The sequence below is a fragment of the Mesoplodon mirus genome (genome assembly GCF_964341445.2).
Source record: "Mesoplodon mirus genome assembly, chromosome: 7".
Lineage (NCBI taxonomy): Eukaryota > Metazoa > Chordata > Mammalia > Artiodactyla > Ziphiidae > Mesoplodon > Mesoplodon mirus.
Window position 1 is genome coordinate 114,754,760 of NC_138983.1, and position 24,097 is coordinate 114,778,856.

The 24,097-nt window shown below is 34.3% G+C and overlaps 1 protein-coding gene across 3 annotated transcripts in view; it reads left to right on the top strand.

Moving 5' to 3' along the window:
* Positions 1-24,097, top strand: part of GRIA4 (glutamate ionotropic receptor AMPA type subunit 4) — a gene marked incomplete at its 3' end in the record, with an annotated part of 526,629 nt that overhangs the window by 452,726 nt on the left and 49,806 nt on the right. For 2 of the 3 annotated variants that reach the window (XM_082627369.1, XM_082627368.1), the window contains exons 9-11: positions 4,461-4,571; positions 12,252-12,458; positions 18,041-18,411. In XM_082627369.1, coding sequence (XP_082483495.1) covers positions 4,461-4,571; positions 12,252-12,458; positions 18,041-18,411 — 689 coding nt within the window. Of the gene's footprint in view, positions 1-4,460; positions 4,572-5,921; positions 5,955-12,251; positions 12,459-18,040; positions 18,412-24,097 lie in introns of those variants that run through there. The other variant, XM_082627370.1, reaches the window with a different exon arrangement.

Below are 24,097 nucleotides of genomic sequence, written 5' to 3' on the forward strand. Positions count from 1 at the left end.
TAAAGGAGTATATTTTCTAGTAGCATAGAATATAGTAAGTTCCATACTACAGTTATAGAGAAAGCATGTGGAAAGTCTAAAGAGGAAGAGATCACTTCCAGCTGTAGAAAAGCAAATCAAAGAAGGCTACATGGGAGAGATTTAAAGTCAGTCATGAAGTTAGTTTGGATAGGTTGAAATCGTAAAGGCAAGAACCCGAGGACAGGCTGGAGGCAGGATAATTAAAGTCATACATGGAAGATGGCAAAGGCTTTCCAAGCTGTGTTTTGCTCCAGTCTGTCATAGCATGTGCTTCTGCATATGTGAGAGGAGAGATTTGGAGCTGCCATGCAAACCATCTCTAGCTTTTCAGCCTTTTAGTGACATCTCCTTTAGTGCAGGCTGCCAGCTAATACAGGGTAAGCAGAAGCCTATCTGATCCAGATCAGGTAAGGGCAAGAGATGGAATGACAGCTTGAAAGCCAAGCTGTATGATGGGTTCTTTTAAGGGTACCACCCGAAGAAAGGGACTGACATGCTCCCAAGAAGAAATTTAGGAAGTTCCATGTAAACACCAATTTTACCCACTCTGTCAGCACACAGCCAGCAACAAGAAACAAAGAAGCCCATTTTAAGCAAAGTCCCTCTGCTAGCTGTGGAGCAGACAGAATATTCCATAAGCCCTTAAAAATATTGGCTAACTGGTGACCAGCCTGCCACAAACCAGACTCTGCAAAATTAGCCATTTAAGTAGAACCTTTCTAAAATGCAAAAGACAATTCCATATTTCACAAAACAATAAGTACAAAAAGTAAAATGATCTCTTTATAAAAGAAAGAATAATGGAATAAGGAAGCTTGTAGTAACTAGCGGTAACATCAAGTGGGCTACTTACAGCACTGAATATTTTCATGGCCTATGGAAACATTATGGTAACAAAAATTAAGCTTTTTAGAGGAGAAAGTTAAAGAATAAGTTGGAAAAGTGATGAACAGTACATCTTCACACTCAGTTGACATTTGTCTAAGACTCTTAAAAGAAATATGAAGTGTGAAATGGTGTAGACTCATCCACCTTTGTTTTTCTTGGGCACTCTGTCAGGAATATTAAACTTAAAAATGAACTAGCATGAGAAACACTCTGCTGGTGAGACTTGGCAATACGTCTGAAAAACGAGCAACCATTCTTTTAAACTGAACACTTGCCAGTAAGAGAGCTATCTTTGAAAATAGATCAGAGAGTTAACCCATCAGTTTGTCTGACTTCTGTAACAGGTAAACTGAGTGAGAGTCTCATTAAGCAGAAGCCACAAAGCTCTTTCTGAAGTCTCAGCTCCTAAGTATGGTGGAATCTTCTTGCCATTCCAGTGATCTCTCAAGAATGCTCTAAAACCAGGCTTACATGGTTTCAGGAATTCTTAATCATAAAAATTGTATTTATTGAGAGCAGGTTATACACCAGACACAGTAAAGGGAAATTGATGTGCATTTTAATATTTAATCCTTACAGCAACCTGAAAGTAAGATGTATTTTTCTCATTTTATAGAAGAGAAAAGTAAGGCTCAGAGAAACTAAGTAACATGCTCAGGGATGTTAAACTAGAAAGAGATGGAGCTGGGGTGGAGACTAAGGCTCATCTAGCTTCAAAGCTACTCTCTTAACTGCTACAAAAAATTATCAGTCCCAGGGCCCATAACTTTTCCCTTGAGGGTTAGTATGAGAATTAAGCCATATCTTTCAGGACAGGTCTGGTCAAATCAGTTCTCCCAGGAACCAACTTTGAGTAGAACAGAGGCTTCTCATAGCCCCTCAATCTCTACACAATCCTTACATTGCAGGCAAAGTCCACCATAAATATCGAGATATATTATATTATGGTTATATTTATGCACAATTCACCTTTAGGAATCCAAAGAAGACAAATACTTCTCTGACATTTCCTGCCAGTTTAGCAATTTAAATGCCTCCATATTTTTGCTTTAACATTACAAAACTATTTTTCACCGAATTTCTGTCTCTAGGGAAAAAGTGCCTCTTTCCCTGTCTAATTAAATGAGATCAGGTATGGGAAGTGTCCCTAGTAAATTGTAAAATGTGAAAAATTGGAGAGAAAAACTTTATCTCATGTGAAGTTCTAGGTACAAACTTTAATATTCCTTTCTTTAAGAAGTGACCCTTAGGGGCTTCCCTAGTGGCGCAGTGGTTGAGAGCCCGCCTGCCGATGTAGGGGACACGGGTTTGTGTCCCGGTCTGGGAAGATCCCACATGCCGCGGAGTGGCTGGGCCCGTGAGCCATGGTCGCTGAGCCTGCGCATCCGGAGCCTGTGCTCCGCAACGGGAGAGGCCACAACAGTGAGAGGCCCGCGTACGGCAAAAAAAAAAAAAAAAAAAAAAAAAACAAGAAGTGACCCTTATATCACTGTTCACCCCATACTGTCCTACTTCCCAAAAAGTCCATGGCCTACATGAGATCTATGCACAAACCATGGCTCCATATCACAAACCATGGTTTTCTTTTTCACCAGAATTTCAAGCAGATATAAGGCAAATAGATACATTTGGGTACAATTTTGCCTATGATTTTAATTTGCCAGTACTTCTAAATCATTTATCTTTGGGTGGGGAGAGATAGTCATGAACCCACAGGTTGTTCTTAACTGCAAAAATGTCAAGGTCTTGTCAACATCTAAAGACTCTCTAGAATGTGTCCCAGATCTGTAGTTTTTCTGTTGTGGGAACCCATTAATAAAGAAAAATTGCTTTTCCCAGAAAATGGGCTGCTGAGATCTGGAAGGTGGCTGCATCTTAACGGAGTACTAAACTGTGAAACCTATTTTTATGTTGTATAACTGTCAAGTGGCAAGGAAAACTAACAGGAAGCAACTATGTTTTTTAAGTTATTTTTTAAGTACATGTAGGAATTGAGGAGAGGATAGGTCTCAAAGTCATACTTGTTTTGTTTTAATTAAATTTTTCACTGACTCATTAAATAAATGTTAGCTATATATAAATTCATATGGGCAATTGAAAATAATTGTTGAATTGATTTATACTCATAATTTTGGCTCAAACTAAGCAATATAGCAAACCATATTAATGAAAATTCTTTTTTTTTGTCTATTCTGTTATTGAATATTTGTGAATAATATAGTGTCTCTTTCTGATATGCTAATGCTTACTTTATTTTAAAATGTTCACAAATACTAACATGAGAGTTAAGAACTTGGAGGAAGCAAGAGAGACTTTCAAAACATATTGGGACAAATAGTGATTACAGACCAGTGAGCAATTACATACATCTTATTGGAAATATGAGTTTTATCAACTGCATCCAGAAATTCAAGAAAGAAGTTTGGCAAGCATTAAACGAACACCCATTTTGGGAGTTTATGTAGCATAATAGCAAAGTATATGGACTTGTAATTGCACCTACCTTTACATTTGCTGTGTGTATAAACTTTAAGATGCATATATTTTTTAAACAGCATTCATTACAGTGTCTGCCAGAGAGCAAGCAGGCAAGAAGTGGTAGCCATTATTATTACTTAGTGGTCTGCATGATAAAAACAACCCTAAATTTCCTTTAGGACCCCATTTAGTTACTTTGTGTTAAGTGTTTAACTAATTACTTCGTATATTTTATGGAAAGGAGTTTGTTCCACATCTAAATGAGAAGTAATATAAGGATTTAAAGTGAAAATTTAAAAAATTTCAAAAGTGAAAATATTAAATAATAATTAATATTAACATCTGATGTATTTAGCATTTAAAAATGGTGAGACTAGTGGCTAGGTTATGTGAAACCAAAAACTATTTCCATATTGCTTTAAAAATACACAAGTCTGGGCTTCCCTGGTGACGCAGTGGTTGAGAGTCCGCTTGCCGATGCAGGGGACACGGTCTGGGAAGATCCCACATGCCGTGGAGCGGCTGGGCCCGTGAGCCATGGCTGCTGAGCCTGCGTGTCCAGAGCCTGTGCTCCACAACAGGAGAGGCCACAACAGTGAGAGGCCCGCGTACCGCAAAAAAAAAAAAAAAAAAAAAAAAAAAAGTATTTTTTCTTGAAAACATCTTGTATGTGTACCCTATGTAAATCTGACTATTCCCTTTACCATAAAACCTGTAACATTATTGATAAAATCATGTAAATTAATTACAGAAGGTGCCAATCAATCTCACTACAAGAGGATCAACACAAGTGGTATTCCATCTGTATCCACCTTCTTTTTTGAACCCATCCATTCCCAATGTCTTGGCTACTCCATGATTGTAAATTGCAAAGTTGCCAAATGTATAACTAGGCAGTATCATTAGCATCAGGAAAACTGGCTCATTATCAATTAAGAAAACTTCCAAACACATTACTGTGTGCTTTATAAATTTGTTTTGTTTGCTTACTTATTAATACCTCTCATTGCTCTGATAAGAACTAAAGAAAGCTCTTCTAAAATGTGTTTTCAAGAATTTTCTGTATTTGGCAGGTTGGGTACTGGAATGATATGGATAAATTAGTCTTAATTCAAGATATGCCCACTCTTGGCAATGACACAGCAGCTATTGAGAACAGAACAGTCGTTGTAACCACTATTATGGTAAGTTTTGGTCTGTGTTTTATGATGTTCCATATTGTTCACAGGCAATTTTAATTCCCCAGCTACAGTGAAAAGGGAGGATGAAAGCTGCATCTTAGTGATGGTGGCATCAAAAGTCTATTGAGGTTTTGAATAAGTTTGTCTTGAACTTTGAGTACATTTAGTACTTTTATTTGTATTATCTTTTGTTGCATTGTTGTTCTTGGAAAAATGCTCAGATGTTAAAAATTGAAGCTCTCTAGTTGGAAATGTATGAAATGCTAAGATTTCAAAGGACAAAAGAATAAACATGAAAAAGATCAACAACTAATCACATAAAAATATCCAGTAGTAAACATCATATCATTGTTGTTATTATGTTTTTAAAAACACCAATGTAATAATCGTTAATAGTTTTTAAAATTATAATTTTCAGGTACTTTATTCATTTAATAATGATTTGCATTGTCTGTTTATAATAGTGGAGGTATGAATGTAAAGATTTTAATGAGTATGTTTTACACAACTATGCTTTAGAAATAATTTTATTTTATTATATTTATTTTTAATGTATAAAGGGGTTTTTATACCGATTATTTTTCTCATTGACCTGTGATAAATACACAATAAAATGTATTGGAATTCCCCTAGGAATTAAGAAAAATGATATTCATTCAGTCACATCATAAAATGAAAAATACTCTAAATTTTAAGGCTGCTTTTTCAAAGAGATTCTCGTGAACTTATCTTTTAAATAATATGATGCCTCATATTTTTCTCTTCTAAATTCAAACATGCTTTGTAGAGTCAATGCTAGTCAAAGGAGATCAACAATCGGTAACCTTTTCTATCTAATTTAAAATTATATATCCTCAGCTCACTGTCTCGTTAGGCAGAACATATTTTTAAATACTCTTGAAGCTCTTACTCTAAATAAAGTGGAAGTATTTTATGTAATTTAGTTTTTAGCTTGTGTAATTTTAATTTTATGCTTTTAGTAAGTCAAGTTATTTCCAAAATTTTGACATGAAGGTGAAAGCATGAAAATGCCAGATAAAAGCTTTCATCATGTTGCAGTTAATTTTATCAGTATTGCATCACCAGCTAGAAACTTAATGTTAATCTGTCAAGACTTAGTTGGAAGTTATAATTTTAGGATGCAAACCAACCAACAGCAGTTTTTGTGTAAGAATGCAAAATATGTATCTTCTAACTTAATTGTGTAATATTTGCATGGGACTTAAATATATATATATATATATATATATATATATATATGTATGTATATATATAATATACATATATATATATACATTCCTAAAAAAGACAGTAATGGAAAGTCATACTTCAGTTCAGTCCTCCTCTTTTCAGCCTCTGATGAAGAATCCTATTTTAAGGAATTGATCAAGAAAGAAATGAGCTCCACGCTGTTCGACCATTCCTAACTAAAGCTCAAGTCTTGTTCTCCTGTGTAGTAAATTTAAGCTAATTTTTCATGTGGGATTCTTCTTGGATGACCAACTCTGGACTACCAGAAAAAAAAGTTTTTAAGTTCTGTGACTTTCCTGAGATACTAGAACAAAAGAAGAATTAATCTTCATCTTTTTCAAGAAAATAAATGTTGAAAAAGAGTCGCTTAATTCTGATGTATCCATTCCCATATCTGGAAATGAGGTCATTGTATGTAAATGATGGAATTATAATGCTTCTAATTCCAAGTGTAGATTTTCTAAAAGTAAATATCTGTGAATTTGCGTCCTTCTTTTCTGAATACACGTAGTTGTTTTCTTTAAAGATTTTTTGAAATTTTGCCTGTTATATGTGAAATAAAGTGTTTTAATGTGCATTATAGATATAATGTAGAGAATCTCCTTTTTTCCTGTTATTAAAGGAGCCGGAGATATAATTCTTAAAACCAAAATATTGAATTAGTTTTGCAAGCATGGCTATGTTTCAGGAAGCATGCTGTCAAAAAATAAGTACAAATTACAGAAGAATCCAATTGTTTCCTATATACATAACAACTATTCTGTAAAGTTATCTGTTCTTTGACAGTGATATCACCAATATTTTTGCAATCAAAATAGTACAATACTAATATCTGTCTTTTGTATAAAAATGTAGTCTCCATATAAATAATGCCTCTGACCTTTGCAACTTCAATAATTCAAAAAAATTCTAGAATCCTTCCTTGTATTTGCTTTTGTTGAAAATGGTATTCCAGGACCTATGACATCTCCATCATCTCATTCATTTTGAAACAAATATTCTTCCTTATAAATGAATGAGATATTGGCACCAGTGTATAATAACCCCTCAAATTCAGTTGAAATCTTCCAACAGCAATGGAATTGGTTAGACATTAAACTATGTGCAAGACAGATATCTAGACACAAAAGAAGGCTGAGAGTGTTGTGGCACTGGAACTCACTCATTTTGATCGAAATTGATATGGCCTTGCTGTTCTCCCATTTGGTTTTCCTTTGTGTATATTGTTATTTACATGTTGATACATTGTAATAGTATATGATATTGTTAAATAAAGTTGATTGAGAAATTCATTTATTCATTCATAAATATTTATTAAGCGTCTGCTATTTGCTGGGCACAGTTATAAGCCCAGGGATATGTTAGCCAACAAAACAGACAAAAATCCTGCACTCTCAATTGAACTTTCATTCTAGTGAGAGAAAGCAGATAAGAAACATGATAAATAAGTATAGTAGATATCATTCTTAAATAAAAAGTGTCTTTAGCTTTTTGAATTTCTGAAATCTATTTGTTTTATATCTACATGTGATCTTCATTTTAATGACTAATGTATTCTTCCTGAATACAGTCATACTGAATATAACTTAACTAAATCTAAATAAAAGTAAAATTGACAATATCATCACATGAGAATCATGATTACAAAGTTGAAGGGTCTAAAGTTTTATATTCAGATGCTCATCATTTTTTCTCTTTAAGTCTTAGTGACTAAAAATGTTATAAAATGTGCAAAATTTATGAGATTGTAACCATACTGATTTAACATTTTACATTCAAAATAAACAACCTAAGGAAGCCAAATCTGTGCCATGTGGTTTGGTTAAGTGCAGCAATTGAGGAAAAAGCAGTTTGCAGTAGACGTCGTAGTGGTGATTTCTTCTGTAATCTCACTACTTTCTTTGGCTGAACTCTCTGGGAAAAGAGAGATGATGCAGTTATATTTCAGCCAAGCCCATTTTTCCCCAAATCTTTACCACTGAAGGTAAAAGAGGCTGATGATGCATTACTAGACTAAGTATGTATTTCTTGCCATCATAGGAACATAACAATCCTTTTGGAAATTTTTCCATAAAATCCAAATTTATTCACCATAGACTCAGAATTACATTGTAAACCTTAAAGCAATTTTACTTATACCACTTAGTCCTTCCAGGAATATTTTTTATACTTTTTATGAGTTGTTTGATATTTTATCTTCTCTATGTAGAATTTTGTAAATGCACTATACATAGATGCATGTGTGTATACAATATACATATGCATATTTATATACACATATATGTATATGCTGATGCAGAAAATACAGATATTTTTATTTTCTTCCTGTACCAGATATTAATCTTTCCCATACATACACCTGCTTCCAAAGAGCTTATAACTCAATGTTTTTAAATAAGTTATTTTTAATAAGTTTAAAACTGTGCCACCATTAAATTTACTCATTTTTTATGTATTGAATAATAACATTTTAATATTCACTTTTAAGAATTTTACACATGGGATAAATTATCTACATTAAGATATTTGGAGAAAAACAAATATCCACACAGCAAATAACTTTTGTTGATGCTACTGATTTTATTATTTTAACTGTTTTCAAGTAGCAATTTTAATGATTATATTTGTGATGTTTAGAAAATCTTAAAGCTTTTCTAATAAATATATATACTTCAACAGTTTTACTTTTGCTAAATACAAACAAGAATTTCCTCAATAGGAAAATGATACTTTATTGATTGAAAATCATCTTAATTCATTTACACAAACATTTTCATAAGCAAACCCTAATGTAGTAGCTTTAAATGGAGATTGATTTCTTTCCTGAAATTGCAGAGCAGATGTAGAACACTATGCATTATGGAAATTGTGATAATAAACTCATAGTCACTAAGAAATAATGCATTTCAAATAACTTCTAAGGAATTATTGTCCCACAGAACAAAGTAGTTGATAACAAAGATGGTAGGTTATATTCCATTTGTATTCACAGTTGAACACCTGGGGCTCCATAAGGTTGCATAACAAAAACGGCCCACAAATACCCCTTAATGATTGGCTATAACTCATTTTTTATTATATTGAGCAGCTTGGTATTTTCTTCACCTGTAGTAGCCCCCAAACTTTGTATTGAATCTCCTAAAGTATGCAGTGTTTGAAGGGCTACTTGTGGGTAAATTATCAGATTCAGGATGGGTCAAATGAAGAGGTTGGGAAAGTGTTGAGGATCTGCTACTAATTTGGATTTGATGTGAAAGAAAAGGAAAATGAGACACACTCAAAGAAATTGGGAAGAGCTGAGCAACTATGAGAGGTTTTGTGCAAGAAATGCCTAGCAATTCTCTCCCTTTGTTCTTCCATCTTTCTGAGTGTGATCATCTTATTTCTCTTAACTTCCATGCACCAATATCTGAATATCAACAATTATGCATGCCCTTGTTTGTGCAAAAAGCCTGGCTAAATTTCTAATCAACATCTTCAGTAAGCTGAAGGTTTATTTAGCATTTGTTGGTTCATTTGTCAGGAAAACAAAGACCTGATGGGCCCCTGCTATCCAAAAAGGAAACTGAAAAAGACAAAAACACTAAATAAATTTGTATTTATATATACATATACCTGTTTCAGAAGAGGTGACCTGGAACTTGTCAATATTTACTTTCCTTTTGAAGGTCTGAATAAGAAGATTTAATACAATTACTTTTCCATGATATTCTTATTTAGGAAGCACTGATAGACAAGGAGATCTTTATATTTATTGAATGCTTTATATTTATTGAGTATCAGACATGATGAGGAAATATGGAAATGTTTTATCTACATTGTTTACTCAAGATTTCATATAGAGAATTTCATTCACTAAAAATATAGAAATTCATTTATCTAATCTTGTCACCTTGCTTGTTAAATCATATGAAATCTCAAATGGTTGCATATATTTTGACAGATGCAACAATAGCTTCAAAAATGTCCAGATATTTCAAAACATAGGTTCAACTCTCACTCCTGCTAGTTCTGTGAAATTGAGCAATTTGTTGAACCTGTCTAAGCTTAAATTTTCCATCTGCAAAATGGGAAATGCCTACCTCAAAATGGCAGTGTGAAAAGTAAATAAAAGAGCACAATTAAAGAACAATTAAGAACTTAGAACTCTGTAACTGATACAGAGTAAGCACTAAATAAGTGAGGGCTAATATTATTTTTTACTACTATATTTTATTATTGTCCCCCACCACTCTCACTCCTTTACCTTTATTACAAAGAATTTAACCTTAATCACAAGAGGACAAAGGGGATATTTTATTTATTTGTGTACCCCTAGTTCCCAGCAAGCTGCCTGGCACACAGTGGGTGTTTAACAAAGGTTTAAGTAAATACTAAAAATGCAACTTTGAATGAAGCAAATTGTTCACTACATAATGTAGAGGGGATTTTGCAGATTAGATGATAATACTAGCTAGAGAAACTTCTGTACACAAGCTAATATGGTAGTATACATATTTGAGGGCTAAAATTCATGTGTTCAAATATTTCAGACACTTTAGAATTTATCAACCTTAGTACCAAATGTGAACCTTAGCAATATTCCTTTTGAAAACCTCTCAAATTTGTTATGCTAGCAGCCATTTCAATTAGAATGTTAAGCATTTTGCAAATGTGTGATTCTTGATTTTTTATACATATTCTTCCATATTTTAATTAGCTATTTCAAGAAAAAATGAAAGGATTAGTTCATTTTAACTACTAATATTCCATAGCATAGCTTAGAAATTAACAATGAATTGTAACAACTCACCGATTTTCATAACCACATTCATAATTTGCAAAATGCTCCATATTTGGAGAATGTTTTCTGTAAGTTAACAAATAATTTTCATCTATCTAAAGAGACAATTAGTGGCCTTTATTTTGTTGGTGGAGAAACTTTCTTTACCCAAATCCAGTGTTAGAATATTCATCAAATTCAAGGAAGAAGTGAGAGACTTCTGGGTCACTTGGCCATGTCTACCTAAGGCAGGATTTAAGAAAACAATACACGGAGCAATGCTATACAATTTCCCACAATAGAGTTATTTAGACATCTCTATGAGAGAATCATATATCATGTAATGTACAGTTTTATTAAGTTTTTAGAAATAGTTTCTACATTTACAAAGTACTTAAAAACAAAATCAGAATTAGTGTAGACTGCCATGTAATACAAAGTAAATTACCTTCTAATCCAGAGTTTTAAGAGCAAGTTCAACTTTCCCAACTACAGATTTCTGGGCAAAGAGAAAAGATTCGTATTAAAATTACTAAATGTCACAGTACAATTTTATAAAATATAAATCATTACTTCAATGACACTGTGGTCAAAAGTGGTCACTCCTTGTCTGCAAATGATTAAAAAATCTGAAGTGTGAGCAGGAGTTCTGTATGTACTGTGTGCTCGCCAGGCCTATCTTTGAGTTGGTGGCATTAGGTTTTATTTATAAAATCAAGTATTTTTTGCTAACATGTCTCTTTAGTTTCACAGACTTTAAATTGTTGGTTTAGAGGGGTGTGTGTGTGTGTGTGTGTGTGTGTGTGTGTGTGTGTACTGAAAACTGTTCAGTTATTATTAGTTAACAGTAATCTTTTTCATTTTATAAGTATTTTCACAATAATTCTTCATGCTATTTTGTCTTACTTGTTTCAGAAACTAAATGGGAATATTACTTGAAGTGTGTGAAGTGTGTCACAATTGGGGAAAAATTATTAGCTTCCATTGGAAATATATTTTATAATAGAATAAAAACTCATGGAACACAGCCCTAATTAAAGCCAAAATATAGAACAATTTTAGGAAAGCCAATTTAATGTAAATTAGTGTATAAAATTTTTAAAACTACTAATTCATTTCTTCTTTGAACTTGCTAATAATGCCTGCTCTGAGAAAGGCATATTGCTAAATACTAAAGAGCAAAGAAAAATGATACAACTCTTTTCCTAAAGAAAGTCTCAGTTGAATGTGACTAAATAAGATGCAGAATACGGAGAACTGTTACTTTGAATGAGTCTTTTATTACACAAAGCTGACTCCTAAATAGTCTTCAGGTCATGAGATACTTTGGAAATAGTAATTTCATTGCCATAGATGATAATTTATGCTTCTCTAGTCTATTATTAATGTATATTTTTCCTATCACAGTCACAGTGCTAGGTATGTAATAATCACTCAAGAGAAAATTATTTTAAAGATTTAATTTTTAGTATCCAATGTAAAGCAATTTAATATACTTCTAAGCACATTTATACATTCATCTGTTTTACTATCAAGTTCTTGTCACACAAAATCAGTGTGTGTACTAATAATAAATATAATATTTTGTTAAATTCTGAAACTGAAAAGTTGCATAAAATTTTTGAATGTTTTATAATTTCTCCCTTACAGTTCTACTTCTCTCATTATAGGAATCCCCATATGTTATGTACAAGAAAAATCATGAAATGTTTGAAGGAAATGACAAGTATGAAGGATACTGTGTAGATTTGGCATCTGAAATTGCAAAACACATTGGTATCAAGTATAAAATTGCCATTGTCCCTGATGGAAAATATGGAGCAAGGGATGCAGACACAAAGATCTGGAATGGGATGGTAGGGGAACTTGTTTATGGGGTAAGCAAATCAATCTATTGAAAATTTACTTACATAAACCTGAAGATTTTTTTTCATGTGGGCATATATCAATTTTTAAATGTCTACTGTTGTCTTTTAAATCTGCAGTTACATTCAAAGAAGCATATATGATGTCAAATGTTTCTCTATTTCATTAATAATGCAATTTCCAAACAATGGGAGAAACTAATACTTGATAACTTCGAAAAGATAAAAATTCAGAATACAATGTCCTATGTTATAAAAAAAAAAACACTGACATCAGTATCTGCCATGATTATTCTCTTAAGCCTGATGCTGCTATACCATAGACATGTTGTTTTGAGAACTGTTTTGAGAGTTACTTATATCCCTGTTGGTTAAATTTACTGGTAAATATCTTTTAAGTTATTGGTGAAGCGATCAGTAAACTATTTTAACATATATTAAAGTATTCATCAATAATGTGAGGTTCGGGCTTCCCTGGTGGCACAGTGGTTGAGAATCCGCCTGCCGATGCAGGGGACACGGGTTCGTGCCCTGGTCCAGGAGGATCCCACATGCCGCAGAGCGGCTGGGCCCGTGAGCCATGGCCGCTGAGCCTGCACGTCCGGAGCCTGTGCTCCGCAATGGGAGAGGCCACAACAGAGAGAGGCCCGCGTTCCACAAAAAAATAAATAAATAATAATAATAATGTGAGGTTCTTACAACTCTGCTGAACACAATAAATTTAAACTTAATGCAACAACATCATTTTTTCCTACATAACAAAACACAAAAGCTAGAATTTATTCTATAGTGGGCTTCACATGAAAGCATGTCATGCCCTTCTCTTTGAGTTCACAAGGTATTGAGTGTGTATATTGAAAGCCAAGGGCAAATTCAATGAAGACATTCCTGCCTGAACCAGAACAAGATCGGTCTCTTCAGGTTCCACTGCAAAGTGTTAAAATCAAGCCAACAGTTATCAAATGCTAGTGAAGGTATGATATTTCCAAAGTCCAGAAACCAAACCTAGAGCTCACAGTAAGCTCTATTCATCAAGTAACCAATAAGTCATGTACACTTGAAATGTATTCTGAAATTTTCTATAAGCTAATTCATAGTTCACAAATTTCACCTTCAAAACACATTCTGTCTGATTAATTCTCACAAGACCCCTTTAAAAATAAAGAATTACACAAGAGTCATCCTTCGCCAGGAAAGAATAAAGGTAGAACAAGTTAGAGCATAACTGAAATATATAGAGGGGCTCACTTTCCGAGCCAGAACTGCAATTCAATAGTTTTGTGGTTCTGCAGCCTGCTTTTCAGACCGTGAAGCAATGAACATTCTCCACACAGTCCAGTATGGTAGCTATAACCTCAGCAGCAAGAGGAAATTTTTTTACCTTAAAGAGCAATTAGTTAGTTTCATATTCATTTGAAAGAACTGCTGACTGGTTAGGTGCCCTAAGTGAGGAAAACAAAATTCGCAGTTTTAAAAAATCACAAAGTACTTTATCACAGGGTTCATCAACAGTTTGATATTGAGTTTTAAGTCCCAAAGAAAAAGGGTTCCTAAAGCATGTGTCCGTTGGTAATATTTTAAACTTTTAGACTTTAAATGTGAACATTAACCTAATTGTTGGACCTACACTAATTCATTTCCTTCAGAAGACACTACTGAGTATTTGATCTCAAAAACTCATTCCTGGATTACCACGTAATTATGAACCGGATAACTAACCAGAGTTACTTTCTAAGACATTTGTTACATATCTCTCCTCTGGAGTCCTTACCAATTTGGCAGCCCAGGCTCACCCCTTGGCAAGGATTCTGACCACATTTTATTGGGAGAATATTGTTTAAATAATGAAAACAGCTGATATGAAGAGAGTAACATAATTAACAACAAAAAAATTGTATCAATAGTACTCGTGTCACAGGCACAGAAAGTCTCAAAGTCAGGCAGTTCTCAGAGAGAGGAGATAACATAATGGTTATTAATGCTTATTCATTCATCAGCCAGCCTGCTAGGGTTTAAATAATCTGATCTTTGCCACTTGAGTTGTCCAGTTTTTTCCCAAAATGAATCTTTTTCCATGTCTCATACACTTTCCACAGATTTGATATTTTCCATTCTGGTGTCTGCAAAGTCTTTACTTGTTTCTCAACTACTTTTTTTTCTTTTTACTGCTAATACTTACATGAAATCCCAGTTTGCAGGGCCCTAAATAAAACTCCATCTATATTCTTATACTCAACAAAGCCAGCAAAATGATTAACTTTGAATCCATTTTTTTTTACTTTATTCTTTGCAAACTTTGTTACTGTAATTTTTAGGAATAGATTATTTGTGAGACAGGCATATGTAATCTCAGCACACCACCAGGTGGTTACCCCAATGATCAAAACCTCTATCAAAACCTCTAAAGGACTCTCAGGTCCTTTCTGCCTGTCACACCTGCACACTGCAGCAAGTTCATTATATGATCTTCTGTGGTACACTGCTTCAGGGCCTTCTTCTAGGCCCCTCTGTACTTGTGTGTGTATATTTTAACCCAAGGGATTATTTTCTCAAAGCAATTTCCATGGCCTGCCAACACCAGAATTACCTGTGGTGTGTTAAAATGCTGGTTCATCAGCCTTACTCCAGAGGTCTTTGAGAATCCAAATATTATCAGGTTCTTACAGGAGATATTTCTCACAATTTTGGAAGTCACTGAGAGTTAATGGAACAAGGCAAACACAACATCTCCAATGTTAGCAGAGAAAACTCAGATGTATCCGCTGTTCACTGGCCTCTTTCAAATCACAAATTTCAGAACTTCAAATGTGTCCTCATTGAACATTGCTGTCACACTATCATCTAATGTTTGCTTTCCATTGCATCTAGTTTTATGTGTTGGAGACTCCTTTATTTCTCTTCATGCTTCTCTACTTTTAAGGCTCTTACTCTCATTAGTGGTAACTTGTATAAATAAAAAATCTCAGAAGACACTACACATAACAATGTAGTATGTGAAAGGTGGTATTTCAAATCAGTGAAAGGATGCATTATTCACTTATTCCCGCTGGGAAAGCAGGACAATTTTGTAATACATTATCATGCAAAATGCTAGATAAATTATAGAGGGAGCATAGGTACTAGAATAAAATATATGATTGAGATTAATCATGATATGAGAAGGAGTTTTCTAAGCATGAAACCAATGGCTGAAAACACAAAAAGATAATCTTATATGGCTACAACAAAATTTTAAAATGTATATAATGCAATAAAGTACCATGAACTAAGTAATGTAAACAAAAATTGATGACTGGGGGAATATTAAAAACATATATGAAACATAATATTTTTAATATTTGTTTTAAAACACATAAATTAGTAAGCAAAAAAATGAGTACCCCATATGGAAATGGGACAGATTATGACAAGTAGTATGTAAAAAGAGTAAAAGTGGCTATATGTTTTACAAAAAAAAAAATTCAAATAAATACAATGAGATTAGCAAATTGGTGAAGATAGATGAGAATAAAGATACACAGGGGGTATACAAGGTTCAAAGCCGAAGGTGCTTTCCCACAGTGCTATTTGCATGATCTTTCTGGAGAAAAGTTGGGCAAAACATGTAATGAACATTAAAAAGATTGTTACCATTTACACCAGCAATCCCTTTCTAGAAATTTATTTTAAATAATAAAGATATGTGTGAAGATTTGTCTTCAAAGGTGTTCACATCACCATTATTATAAATTGTGAGAAACTGGAAAAAAGTACCCCCAAAACAATAAATTGAGTAATTGTTGATGCTTTAACATGATAAAATATTTGCAATCATTAAAACTTATTTTTACTATATATGTTGAAATAACTCATTCTCTTGAGAAAAGGAATTATAAAATACACTGCTCTATATTATCCCATTTTAAAATAAGAAAAATAATATTCATAAAACAATGTCTAGTAGGGCATATATAAAGTAAAAAATAAGAGTAGGTGAAGGAAATGAAGATAAATTTTCCTAAATTTCTGGTTCTGCTTTTATATACTATTTTTTCTATATATACTTCATATATCACTGTATATGAATCATATATCACTGATATATATCACATATATCACTTCATATATCACTTCATATATCATCTGTATAATGAAAATTATACAGATAATAATAACTATGGGGAAATAACCTCTCAGCAATGATTCTCTGGCTTTTGTATTTTACGTGGGCATTTGTGATGTGAACTAAGTTTATTCCCACTTGAAAGTGTATGCAGTTAATTCTCAGTCACCCAGTGGAAAACGTGACAGCCAGAGTACATTCCCCATGCTAACCCTCCAGTTGCCTTTGTATCAAGCTGATGGCCATTGTATCAATCCAGGGGCCTGAGGAGATATAGAGTGAATGTAAGAGTGGCAGCCACTGTGTAAGAACATATATGTCTGTGTTTCAGATTCCATTTTAATGCCAAATATTTTCCTTTTAAAATAAATAATCAAAAAACGTTTTTTCATTTGTAGATCATGTAACAGTTTACAGTTTTTTCACCACACTTTATTTCATTTGATTTTAGAGATGGCATGATTTAATAGAAGTACAGTCTCAAATTGCAGAGCTGCTATGATGTGTAAAACTCATCTGAGTCTCAGTTTCATCATCTATAAAACAATGATAAACATAAGCTTGTTTACCTCTTTAAGAAGGTTAAGTGAAAAGCCATTCCAAATATTTAAATCAGCATAGACACATAATCCCTCATTAAATGCTTACTATTGTTTTATTAAGATTTGTTTAACAGATAATTGCAATAACACAATGAGGTAAACAGGAAAGAAAATGTCTTCATTTTAGAGATAGGGAAAAAGGCTCAGAAAAATTACTCAGAATCACAAAATGAAAATGGAAGCTGGCTTCTTATTAATAATATATGAGACTTGAATCCACTGTTTTCCAAAATCGTTTTTAGAAATTGAAAGTAGAAATCAAAGTATGTGAATAGGAAGAAATAAATGCCAGTTTCCAGGTTTGTGTGTGTATGCTAAGTCAACAAATATTGTCAAACAATAGGTTTCTTTTATCTCACAAACACAGACTTTATGATAGGTTTTCTCACAACTGGAAAGGAATAAAAAAGAAAAGACTGTTTGAAATTCACAATTCATAATATTAAGGAATGGCCAAGTAATGAATCAGTGGCAACATTCCAAATGAAACAGAAAAGACTGCAAAATAGCAGCAATTCTGGCTAAGAAATTCAGAAATTCAGCCATATGGAAAAACTATCATGTATCCTCCTCTGCGCCATCTCAGACCCTTAAAGACTAAGGCAGTTATTTGAATTCAAGTTATTTTTGCTTATGTCTACTCTTTTTCTCTTCCTCTCATCTAATTACTAGCACCAATAAAAATATTCTGTGCAATTAAAGTGATATAATATTTTATGAAAACAAATCTGTTCATCTTTGTATTTATCACTGGCCTTATTTATTGTTGGTATTCCCCAAAAAATGTAGAATAAATACATAACTGGTTAACTTTGAATGGATCAATCCAGTACTACTTGCTTCATGAAATCTATTAACCTATATGTTTTCATGTGTCTTTTCTTTTATAGAAAGCAGAGATTGCTATTGCCCCTCTGACAATCACTTTGGTTCGAGAGGAGGTCATTGACTTCTCCAAGCCCTTCATGAGTTTGGGCATATCTATTATGATCAAAAAGCCTCAGAAATCTAAACCAGGAGTGTTTTCCTTCTTGGATCCTCTGGCCTATGAGATCTGGATGTGCATAGTCTTTGCCTACATTGGTGTCAGCGTGGTCTTGTTCCTAGTTAGTAGGTTTAGTCCATATGAGTGGCACACAGAAGAGCCAGAAGATGGAAAGGAAGGACCCAGCGACCAGCCTCCCAATGAGTTTGGCATCTTTAACAGCCTCTGGTTTTCCCTGGGTGCTTTTATGCAGCAAGGATGTGACATTTCACCCAGGTTAGTTTCAAAACCCTTAAGTTCTTCACCAATTCCACAGTAACTCTAAATATTGTGCATAACATCTCTCTATATGTTCTTTTCCTGGAGGCAGAGCATTGCTTGAAACACAGAAAAACCTTGCAATCCCAAATTAATCTAAATATACTCATAACCGATTTTTCCAAATTAGCACAAAGTATGGATACATCATAAAGATTAATTTCCCAATGGAAAAGTAACATATGGAACCCATCAGAATGCTCAAAAATAACTTAGTATTAATATTTCTTTCAGTGATTACAGATGGAAACTAAATCTAAATTCTTAAGAATAGGAATTTATGTTTATATTAATTTATATTAATAGACAAATTTCATGTTGTCTCCTTTTCAAAATCAAATGTTTGTTGTTCATTTGTGAAAATTAATTTTGAAGTCGATTTACATCCCATGTAGCTTAATGGAGATTTCTACCATGGAGTTACCTAAAACCTGAGTTACTATAGTAGGTTCCAGATATACATTGTTCTATCTAATAATCATAAACAAGCCAAGCAGTAGGCAAGAGTCAGCAATGTAAACACTATATTTGTTTTCCTTATCGGTGGAGTCACGGCTCATATCCATAAGGATGTGTTTCAGTTATGTTTGTCAAAAACACAGCCAACCTCCTGTTGCAAGAAAAATACCAAATTTCTCTCAGAAAAAGAGCTGAAGACAGGAGAATCTAAGAATTGAATTTAAATAGTGACTTATATTAGCATCGTAAATATATGTATTTTTAAAGAAATACTTCCTCAAAAAGAGACATTTTAGCTACAATGCAGTTTGCATTCCTTAAGAACCAGGAACACTATAAATGTGCTTAAATTCCAATAACATAGAAATTTGAGTCAATAATCCTCAATGAAATGAAAAGAAATCAAAGCAAATCAAGTAATAGTTTTATGGGTTTTTAAAAATTTATTTGTTTTTTATACAGTAGGTTCTTATTAGTTATCTATTTTATACATATTAATGTACATATGTACACTAATCCAATCTCCCAATTCATCCTATCACCACCACACCACACACGCTTTCCCCCCTTGGTGTCCATATGTTTGTTCTCTACATTTGTGTCTCTATTTCTGCCTTGCAAACTGGTTCATCTGTACCATTTTTCTAGATTCCATATATATGTGTTAGCATACAGTATTTGTTTTTCTCATTCCGACTTACTTTACTCTGTATGACAAACTCTAGGTCCATCCACCTCATTACAAATAACTCAATTTCATTTCTTTTTATGGCTGAGTAATATTCCATTGTATATATGCACCACATCTTCTTTATCCATTCATCTGTCAATGGGCATTTAGGTTGCTTCCATGACCTGGCTATTGTAAATAGTGCTGCAATGTACATTGGTGTGCAGGTGTCTTTTTGAATTATGGTTTTCTCTGGATATATGCCCAGTAGTGGGACTGTTGAGTCATATGGTAATTCTACTTTTACTCTTTTAAGGAATCTCCATACTGTTCTCTATAGTGACTGTATCAATTTACATTCCCACCAATAGTGCAGGAGGGTTCCCTTTTCTCCACACACTCAGCAGCCTTTGTTGTTTGCAGATTTTCTGATGATGCCCATTCTAATCAGGGTGAGGTGATACCTTACTGTAGTTTTGATTTTCATTTCTCTAATAATTAGTGATGTTGAGCAGCTTTTCATATGCTTCTTGGTCATCTGTATATCTTCTTTGGAGAAATGTCTATTTAGGTCTTCTGCCCATTTTTTGATTGGATTCTTTGTTTTCTTAATATTGAGCTGCTTGAGCTGTTCATATATTTTGGAGATTAATCCTTTGTCCATTGATTCGTTTGCAAATATTTTCTCCCATTCTAAGGGTTGCATTTTCATCTTGTTTATGGTTCCCTTTGCTGTGCAAAAGCTTTGAAGTTTCATTAGGTCCCATTTGTTTATTTTTGTTTTTACTTCCATTACTCTAGGAGGTGGGTCAAAAAGGATCTTGCTGTGGTTTATCAAAAAACTTTTCATTTCTTCAGTGATCTCTTGGTTATTTAGTAATGCATTGTTTAGCCTCCATGTGTTTGTGTTTTCACGGGTTTTTTTCCTGTAATTTATTCCTACTGTCATAGTGTTGTGGTCAGAAAAGATGCTTGATATGATTTCAATTTTCTTAAATTTACCAGGGCTTGATTTGTGACCCAAGAAGTGATCTATCCTGGAGAATGTTCCATGTGCACTTGAGAAGAAAGTGTAATCTGCTGTTTTTGGATGGAATGTCCTATAATATCAATTAAATCTATCTGGTCAATTGTGTCATTTAAAACTTGTGTTTCCTTATTAATTTTCTGTCTGGATGATCTGTCCATTAGTGTAAGTGAGGTGTTAAAGCCCCCCACTATTATTGTGTTACTGTTGATTTCCTCTTTTATAGCTGTTAATATTTGCCTTATGCATTGAGTGCTCCTATGGTGGGTGCATATATGTTTATAATTATTATATCTTCTTCTTGGATTGATCCCTTGATCATTATGTATTGTACTTTCTTGTCTCTTGTAACATTCTTTATTTTAAAGTTTATTTTATCTGATATGAGTATTGCTACTCCAGCTTTCTTTTGATTTCTGTATGCATGGAATATCTTTTTCTATCCCCTCACTTTCAGTCTGTATGTGTCCCTAGGTCTGAAATGGGTCTCTTGTAGAAAGCATATATATGGGTCTTGTTTTTGTATCCATTCAGTAAGACTGTATCTTTTGGTTGGAGCATTTAATCCATTCACGTTTAGGTAATTATCAATATGTATGTTCCTATGACCATTTTCTTAATTGTTTTGGGTTTGTTTTTGTAGGTCCTTTTCTTGTGTTTCCTGCTTAGAGAAGTTCCTTTAGCATCTGTTGTAGAGCTGGTTTGTTGGTGCTGAATTCTCTTAACTTTTGCTTGTCTGTAAAGCTTTTGATTTCTCCATCGAATCTGAATGAGATCCTGCTGGGTAGAGTAATCTTGGTTGTAGGTTCTTCCCTTTTATCGCTTTAAATATGTTGTGTCACTCCCTTCTGGTTTGTAGAGTTTTTGCTGAGAAATCAGCTGTTAACCTTATGGGAGTTCCCTTGTATGTTATTTGTCGTTTTCCCCTTGTTGCTTTAAAAAAAATTTTTCTTTGTCTTTAATTCTTGTCAGTCTGGTTACTATGTGTCTCGGCATGTTTCTCCTTGGATTTATCCTGCCTGGGACTCTCTGTGCTTCCTGGACTTGGGTGGTTATTTCTTTTGCCATGTTAGGGAAGTTTTCAAATAATCTCTTCAGATATTTTCTTGGGTCTTTTCTCTATCTCTTCTCCTTCTGGGACACCTACAATGCGAATGTTGGTGTGTTTAAGGTTGTCCCAGTGGTCTCTTGGGCTGCTTTCATTTCTTTTCATTCTTTTTTCTTTATTCTGTTCTGTGGCAGTGATTTCCACCATTCTGTCTTCCAAGTCAATTATCCATTCTTCTGCCTCTGTTACTCTGCTATTGATTCCGTCTACTGTATTTTTCTTTTCAGTTATTGTATTGTTCATCTCTGTTTGTCTGTCTTCTGGGTGTTTGTTCCTTAATTCTTCTAGGTCTTTGTTAAACATTTCTTGCCTCTCCTCAGTCTTTGCCCCCATTCTTTCTCCAAGATCCTGGATCATCTTCACTATCATTATTCTGAATTCTTTTTCTGGAAGGTTGCCTATCTCCACTTCATTTAGTTGTTTTTCTGGGGTTTTATCTTGTTCCTTCATCTGGTACATAGCCCTCTGCCTTTTCATTTTATCTATCTTTCTGTGAATGTGGTTTTCATTCTACAGGCTGCAGGATTGTTGTTCTTCTTTCTTCTGCTGTCTCTCCTCTATTGGATGAGGCTATCTAAGAGGCTTGTGCAAGCTTTCTGATGGGAGGGACTGGTGGTGGGTAGAACTGGGTGTTACTCTGGTGGGCAGAACTCAGTTAAACTTTAATCCTCTTGTCTGCTGATGGGTGGGTCTGAGTTCCCTCCCTGTTGGTTGTTTGGCCTGAGGTGACCCAGCACCAGAGCCTATAGGCTCTTTGGTGTGGCTAATGGTGGACTCTGGGAGAGCTCAAGGAGTACTTCCCAGAACTTCTGCTGCCAGTATCCTTGTCCCCACCGTAAGCCACAGCCACGCCTCTCCTCTGTAGGAGACCCTCCAACACTAGCAGGTAGGTCTGGTTCAGTCTCTTATGGGATCACTGCTCTTTCCTCCTGGGTCCTGATGCACACACTACTTTGTGTGTGCCCTCCAAGAGTGGAGTCTCAGTTTCCCTCAGTCCTGTCGAAGTACTGCAATCAAATCTCGCTAGCCTTCAAAGTCTGATTCTCTGGGAATTCCTCCTCCCGTTGCCAGACTCCCTGGTTGGGAAGCCTGATGTGGGGCTCAAAACCTTCACTCCAGTGGGTGGACTTCTGTGGAATAATTGTTCTCTCATTTGTGAGTCACCCACCTAGTGGTTATGGGGTTTGATTTTCTTATGATTGTGCCCCTCCTACTGTCTCATTGCAGCTTCTCCTTTGTCTTTGGATGTGAGGTAATTTTTTTGGTGAGTTCCAGTGTCTCCTGTCGATGATTGTTCAGCAGTTAGTTGTGATTCCAGTGCTCTCACAAGAGGGAGTGAGAGTACATCCTTCTACTCCTCAATCTTGAACAAATCCCCAGTTTTATTTTTTTAAAACCAGGATTAAGCAAATAAGTTAAAACCAACAGGTGTCACTTATATAATAATGGTTAAGAAGGGAGCATTTTAAGCTAGAAATGCCATTGAAAATATGAAATCTTTCCTCATATTAAGAAAATGTTTAAAAATATTTTGTCACAGGAATTTTAAATAGTCTGATGGTCCTGTTGAATGAGATCAATTATGATTATGCTCTGAATTTTTTATTCATTTCATTCTCACTTTTCTTCTGCTCACCCACACATCCCTGATAACCAGAGAAATGGTGAAGAGAAAATGTTTTTTTGAGCTCTAACCTCAGTTTTCAGTGCTGTTACACTGCATATTAATAAGTCACATGCTTTGGTCTCATGTTGGAAGTGGCAGAGAGAACATTTTTATACCAGTATGTAAAGCACTTTAAGACATAGCTCATCCTCCCTTCAGATAAGAAATGGAATATCAATCCAACCAACAAACAAACAAAACATTCTCAACTATGGTTACTTTGAGACCAATCCTAGGTCTTCATGTGGTCCAGCCCCACCTTGGCATATGTCCCATCCATCTTGGCATAGCTCTGACTGAAGGTAAAAACAAGTTCTCTCAGAAGAGCATCTGCCATCTTGTATCAAATCTAAGAGCTCACCAATTGTTAAGATATATTGCTATTTTATGTGCCACCGAGAGAGAAAGAGTACTGCCAATCAAACTGTGGTACTGTGTTTTATCTCATCAAACATAGGCTGCATCTTAATTTCAGAGATGCTAAAGTGCAAAAGGGATCAATGAATTTAAGTAAGCATTCCTCTTCTGGACCTGAAGGAAAGGCTTTCTGTTCTACATTTCTGCCAAGTAAGCAATAAAAAGGAAAAGTATTCTAAATGCGGCATTTATACATTCAATATAGCAAAAAAGATGTCAGGTGATACAGAAATATTAGAACCATTCTGAGTAGACTATTCAGAACATAAAATGATGCTTGTAATTTTTATTAAACAT